Source organism: Lathyrus oleraceus, chromosome 5 (genome assembly GCF_024323335.1).
Source record: "Lathyrus oleraceus cultivar Zhongwan6 chromosome 5, CAAS_Psat_ZW6_1.0, whole genome shotgun sequence".
Taxonomy (NCBI): domain Eukaryota; kingdom Viridiplantae; phylum Streptophyta; class Magnoliopsida; order Fabales; family Fabaceae; genus Lathyrus; species Lathyrus oleraceus.
This window is the reverse complement of record NC_066583.1, coordinates 589,521,318-589,527,598: the sequence shown is the minus strand read 5'-3', so window position 1 is coordinate 589,527,598 and position 6,281 is coordinate 589,521,318. Positions and strand designations below refer to the sequence as shown.

Below are 6,281 nucleotides of genomic sequence, written 5' to 3'. Positions count from 1 at the left end.
AAAATGTTGGAATGGTAAAATACTAAAGAACATAACTGATTTATTCAAAATTTCTGGGAAATAGATTCCTCTAATTTACTCATTTGGACCCGTTTCGTTTATATTTATTTCACTGAGCGTGAGAAAATAGTGTATTTTTTTTAAAGCAATCAATGAGAGGTTAAAAGTAGCTCTTAGTGTTTATGAGAGGATTGGGCTAGGGAACAAGAACATGAGATAAATCAGAATCCATGTATATCCCCACGTGCTATCTTTAATTTCTATGTTTTGATTTACATTTATGTCTCTGCTGTTTTTATTGCTCAAAGGGTCACAACTATTGAAATTTATAAAAGGAACACCATAACTTGCAACATGATATCTGAAAGACTGAAACAACCAAATGTGGAAGAAATCTTTATTTTTCTATACTGTGTTAATAAATAATCTTACAGCCACAATTTGTGTCAATACTGTTACTATGGTATACCAAAAATATACATATATATGGTTATTTACTTACTTAAATAGGTGAACTTAATTGATCATCTAAACTCTCGGCGCGTCGCCTTTTCTTACTCTTTTGTCGAAGTATCTCCTTGATTTCTTTTTCTCTCTTATCCACGAATCCAATCAAGTCTTTGAAGCTTCTCGAGGATCGAAAAGTTCTTCTAGGCCTGTCGGATGGATTTTCCTGGTCAACTTCTCCGTCGCTCTCTGGGATGAATTTCATGTACTGACAGAACACGCGGACAAAGAACGCGATCAAAGAAAGGAAACATGCAATGCCGCATATAAGGAAGAGGCCCCAGAAGCTACTGAGAGATAGTTCGTTTGAATCAACGTCGTCGTTGACTTTTGCAGCACAGTCATGTCTTGATATCCATTTGTCGTGGATCTTTTGCAAGTCACCGTTCTCCGAGAGTTGGAGAATGGCCGTTGACATGTCAACCGCAAGGGGAGAGTCCCTTTGGAATCCCTGTGATCATGATATTAAATATGAGAAATGAAAATGATAATATCGTAGAACTTCAATATGCATAAAGTTTGTTCGTAAGTTGTTTTCATAAGCTCTAGCAGATAAACACTTCTACGAGTGTGCAAATAAAGATACTTACGAATCCCCAACCACTTTTAGTAAACTCCTGTCCAACAGTTCTGAATTTGCAGTCGGTACTAGACATAAAGAGTTCAATATATGGAAGCTCGTCGACAATAGCCATAACCCCTCCTGCTTTTGGTCCACGCGTAAGGGCGTCCACGTACGCTTTTGGATCTTTCAACGAAATTATCCTAGACGGTTGTATATTGAGTTCGTCTATCAGATACCTCTTTGCGAACGATCCGTCTTGAATTCCAATCAGTTGAGTACTTGATATCAAGCTTTCAACTCCTTCAATTTGCGACGAAAGTTGCTGCACTGTGAGGATCGACGTTAAGCTTGCTGTGTAGCTTGAGTTGATAATTAGAACCACGAAAAGCCATATGATTAGCACGAATCTCCCAAGACCACTAACGGTGTTCTCTCCTGCGCCAAATCAAAGCGATAAAAAGAATCAGAAAGTTATACCATGTTGCAGAAATTGAAAATATATGAATGAGAATCTGCGAGAGATGTACTGTGTGAGAAAAACATTGTCGAGAAAGTAAACCTGCAAAAGAAGGAACTCGTCTTAGAGAAATAACTACTACACGCGAAAGCGAGCCATGTGGAAAAGATTAAGCTAAAAAAGGCTTCTAAATGGTTAAAAACACTAACCAAAATATTGTCATGATTTGTTTCTTGGGCGGACCTCGGAACTCTGGATTGTGCCTGTGTTCGAGAATCCACACAACGGCTCCGACAAAAAGGAAAAAGGCGCCGGTAACACACCACATTTGAGCGGTGAATGGCTTGAGGAAAGCCCAAGGACTTGATTTGATCTCCTTGACAGGAACAACAACTACCAGACCTGATTCCATGAATGGTTGAGTGAAATCCAAAATCCTTGTCCTGTTTGGGACAATTGTAACATCTCCAACAGCTGCATCATAGGTCTGATCAAGGATAAAAGTAAATCAACACATAGTTTAATTAAGCGCTTATCATATGAGTGTTTACGTATAAGTTGTTTCTATAACAGAAGATAAAATAAAGTCGAATTGTTTTCTGATAAACTAAAAGTTGATTTCATAGGCTATTTCGAAGAGCTTATGTAAATAACACGAAAACAACTTATAGACATATCGTAATTTGTTTCCATAACCTCTCTCAAACAGGCTTATAGTAGATAAACTCAATTAACTTAATCCAAACAGGCTTTTAGAAACCTACATTTAGTGCAACCTCATTGACAAGCTGGCTATAGTCGGGATTTCGATTACCATCTCCGTATAATATATATTTTCGCGGAACGGAATAAGGCAACAAGTTTATGGCTGCTTCAAAGACATCAATGCAATAGCCTTTAACTCCAGGTGGATTCTTATCTTTAGAAACAAAACCCAAGTAGCTTACTCTACGAGGCACGACTATTTTCAGCGGCTCTCCGTTGTTAGGGAAAACCCATCCTTTCGGGGTGTTTATAGTTTCTCCAGGCCACAAAACATTGAACAGTTTTTGATTGCTTGATGAAGTGTTAGGCGGTCTCGTGTACAAAATTTCCGGAGCTAAAACCGATAGACCGGAGTAGTTAGACCAATAACCGACTCTTCGGGAACCTGATTCTCCGATGTTAAGGATATCATATGACGGTTGAATTAGATTATTATCTGGATCAAACTGAATCCGACCACTTAAACCGGAGAAGTTCATTCTCAAAAGTGTAGGGAGAAACGAAGGACCGCCGTCGAAAACACGAAGCGAAGACAAATGCAACATGCTTCCATTGGTGTTAACCAACTTAGGATCAGATGAGAAAGATACATTTCCACCTTCTTTGAGAAATGTATCAAGAGCATAAGCTGCTAACCAAACAGAATCATATGCGTATAAAGAATAAGAGTTGAATCTTGAAGTTTCCACGCCTTTCGTGTTCTTCAACCTCGAGAAAAAACTCTTTCTGAGATTAGTATCAGGAGTGTGATGCCTCAAAGCTACAACACCTTGAAGGAGTTTCAACGTATCGGTATCAACCGTTTCCATCGAATCGAGCTTCGAAGGAAGCCAATCGGTCGCAATCCAAACATAACCACTTTTCATCATTCCAAGATTCTTGGCGACATTAAAAATATCCAAACCAGTATCAGGATTAACATGAAGAACAAACACTCTTGATTCCATCAAATTCACACCATTCAACAAGTCACTGATATTACTCTCGGTCGCTCCAGGAGATAACGCGGCTTTATAAGATATCTTCCCGCGTTTCTTCGCCAGCGCGTCTCCGAGCACCGAAACGCCGTTTCTTCCATTATCATCATCTACAAAAATCGCAATCACTTGCCTCCATCTATAAAAATCAACAAGGTCCGCAACTGCATACATCTGAAAATAGTCGCTGTGCGTCGTCCGGACGAAATACGGATACTGCAGAGACGACAAAGTCGGGTCCGTTGCTCCAAACGAAAGAAGCGGTACATGAAGTTCATTAACAACATGAGAGATTATATGAGCTATTCCTGAGGATTGTGGACCAATTGCAGCAAACACTTCATTCTCCATCAACTGCAAAGCTACAATCAAAAACAAATTCTAACTAAAACTATGAACATTAAGAAATAGGTACCGAAGATAAAGTTTTCGGAGAAATACCTTCCACAGTTCCAACAAATCCACTGCAATTTGTATCCTTGTAAATAACTTCAAGATTAATACCAGAAAGAATGGTGTTATTAGCATTAACATCTTCAACTGCAGCCATGATTCCTGGTTTAGCTGATTTTCCAATCACAGAATCAACAGTAAACAATGCTCCAATTTTCACTACTTTAGGTCTAGAAGAAACACTAGAGTTTGTACTTCCCACAACTTTCTTTGAAAACCACAAATACAAAATCAAGAGGAAAAAACCCTTTACTCCTAACACCTCCATTTTTTTGCAGCTAAGATTTTCTTCTACCTTAAACCAACATCAGAACTCAAAACCTGTCAAAAACAGCAACCTTTTCAACATCAGCAGCACAAAGACATCAACAAAGGTAACAACCCATTTTTGTAGAAATCTTAAACTCCCCAAAAAAGGATTAAACCATACAACAAAAACATCAAAAAATTTGGATTTGAAAAAATTTAGATACCTACTTACTTTTACTTACCTGGACATTAAAAAACAAGCCATGAGCAAAAATCAAGAATTTTTATTTCATTATTTAACTATGAGGTTATAAAAATATAATGATAAGTCATATATAGACCAATCATGGTGAAATATTCCAAAGTCAAGACAAAAGATGAAACATAAAATAATTGAGAGTGTTATATAAGTTAACACCCACATAAATAACTAATTGTAATATAAATATCTATAAAAGAAGTAAGAGTATCTTAGATTACCTCAAAGACTAAACTTGCAAGTTGCAAAGATTCTGAACATTAAATATGTAACAGCATGTGGTTTAAGACTCAAAGCAAAGTATCAATGTCATAATGGTAACTTTTTAAGAGTGAACAAGAATTGTTTTCCCACGTCATTCTTGCTAGAGATGTTTTTATCTTTATTGTCTTTACTTTACTCAATTATTATTGCATGAATGTTACATATTTTTATTTATTTTTTTATTATTAAAAGAGGAATCAATGATGATTTTATTTTTGGTATGCGACATTGATAGAGAGAGATACCTAATGGATTTATGTGGTAATAATGATTTTAATATCACGTGTTTAGAGTGGTGTGATGATAATCTTTGACATATTTGTTGTGAGTAATGTGGGAATAGGTTAGTTGAAGTAAAGTTTTCCGAACTCAAGTATGAACTAGTAAAAGAAAAAATGATTCTTATTTATTGTTGGCTTACTTTTAGAATGACAAAATAGGTAAGATATGTCTAGTTGACTTTGTTTAGTCCTTCATTTTTTTTAATTGTTCAACTTTAGTGAGATCTGAATTTCATATCAAATTATGATAGAGTGGTAAAATTTCATTTGTTTGTTATCAATTAGAATGAGTTATATTGGTGGATTAGTCGAGCAGTCGAGGTTGGTGAAAATGAAATTGAAAATTCAATGGAAAAAATGTTTTTTTTATTGGAGGACGCAAATGATAAATCTATTTATTTCACAAAAGTTGCACAAGAGCCATGTTATGAAATTGATGTCCAGAAAATAGAGTATGAACAGTTTTCTGATTAACTAGAAAATCTCAAAGTAAAGGAAAAGAGAAAAGAGAAGAGAACGACAATTCAGAGCGAGAAGTGGTAAAAAATCTTCACCAGGCGAGGCAAATGCTCGTTTGGCGAGCATATTATAATGCAGTTTTTTTGGCATTTCCCAAGTGAATCCTTCGTACCATTCACCACTCTTGCTTCACTTATTATGCAAGAAAACCTTAAATACTCAAAAAGTTGGGTTGTCTCCCAACAAGCGTTTGTTTAACTTCATTAGCTCGACGCTTGTTTCAGAGGTTTGTTGAAGTTATTATGGTGGGATGCTCAATCTCATCAACTAGACATTGTTTTTATATTTGTACCTTGAAATTACAATTCTCCTTTGAAGCTAATTCTTCCAAATTCTTTGTACTGCACATCGTCATGTTGGTAAGCATATTGCTTACTGTCTTGGTAACTTTGGAGAATTCATGGGTAACTTGCTCGGAGGATTTTATTGGTTTATGTTTAATCTCTAAGAATAGGAACTTTTTTTGATGCACCTTGTTATTTCAAGCATTATTCATCCTTAATCCTTATTTCTTCCATTGTATTAATAACATTTAGTGCTTGCTTTGGTGGATGCTTTTGCACATTCATGATTGTTTCATCAGTTGCATCCATGTTAAATCAAACTCCTTTTTCTTTTGAATGTTGTAAGGCTTTAAACGAGTTAAAACTTACTTCTTCATCTTGGACTTAGACCTTCATTATTTCTTCATCAACATCAATCATCATTTATGTGGTTTTCATAAGTGGTTGACCCAAGATAAGAGCATCATTATCATCCTCTTCAATATCAATCACCATAAAATCAATTGGAAATAAGAACTTGTCCACCTTGACCAAAACATCTTCAGCTATGCTGAATGGATGTATGATGGATTTATCGGCAAACTATTGTGTCATCTTCATATTCTTCATATATAGATCACCTATTCGTCTGATTACTGATAATGGTATCAAATTTATGCTTAAACCAAGATCAATTAGTGTTTTTCCAATGTTTATATTGC

At 35.9% G+C, this 6,281-nt stretch overlaps 1 protein-coding gene across 4 annotated transcripts; it reads right to left on the bottom strand.

Annotated features, from left to right (window-relative positions):
- Positions 1 to 385: 385 nt before the first annotated feature.
- On the bottom strand, positions 386 to 4,645 carry LOC127086747 (glutamate receptor 3.4). 4 transcript variants are annotated; one of them, XM_051027543.1, is made up of 7 exons: positions 4,454 to 4,645; positions 3,713 to 4,045; positions 2,294 to 3,633; positions 1,739 to 2,016; positions 1,600 to 1,631; positions 1,098 to 1,507; positions 386 to 958 (listed from the first exon to the last, which is right to left on the bottom strand). In XM_051027543.1, the coding sequence occupies exons 2-7, from the start codon at positions 3,990 to 3,992 to the stop codon at positions 503 to 505; spliced, it is 2,796 nt and encodes a 931-aa protein (XP_050883500.1). In that variant the 5' UTR covers positions 3,993 to 4,045; positions 4,454 to 4,645; the 3' UTR covers positions 386 to 502. The 4 variants fall into 4 exon arrangements, with proteins under 4 accessions (XP_050883500.1, XP_050883497.1, XP_050883499.1 ...); XM_051027540.1 differs by lacking the exon at positions 4,454 to 4,645 and adding an exon at positions 4,216 to 4,381; XM_051027542.1 differs by lacking the exon at positions 4,454 to 4,645 and adding an exon at positions 4,206 to 4,364.
- Between the last annotated feature and the right edge of the window lie 1,636 nt (positions 4,646 to 6,281).

Excerpts from the sequence above, each read along its gene's own strand:
- LOC127086747 (XM_051027543.1), bottom strand. The coding sequence starts at position 3,992 with ATGGAGGTGTTAGGAGTAAAGGGTTTTTTCCTCTTGATTTTGTATTTG. Across the intron at positions 1,632-1,738 it reads CAAATCATGACAATATTTTG|GTTTACTTTCTCGACAATGT; the intron begins GTTAGTGTTTTT and ends CTTCTTTTGCAG. Across the intron at positions 1,508-1,599 it reads GACAATGTTTTTCTCACACA|GAGAGAACACCGTTAGTGGT; the intron begins GTACATCTCTCG and ends GATTTGGCGCAG.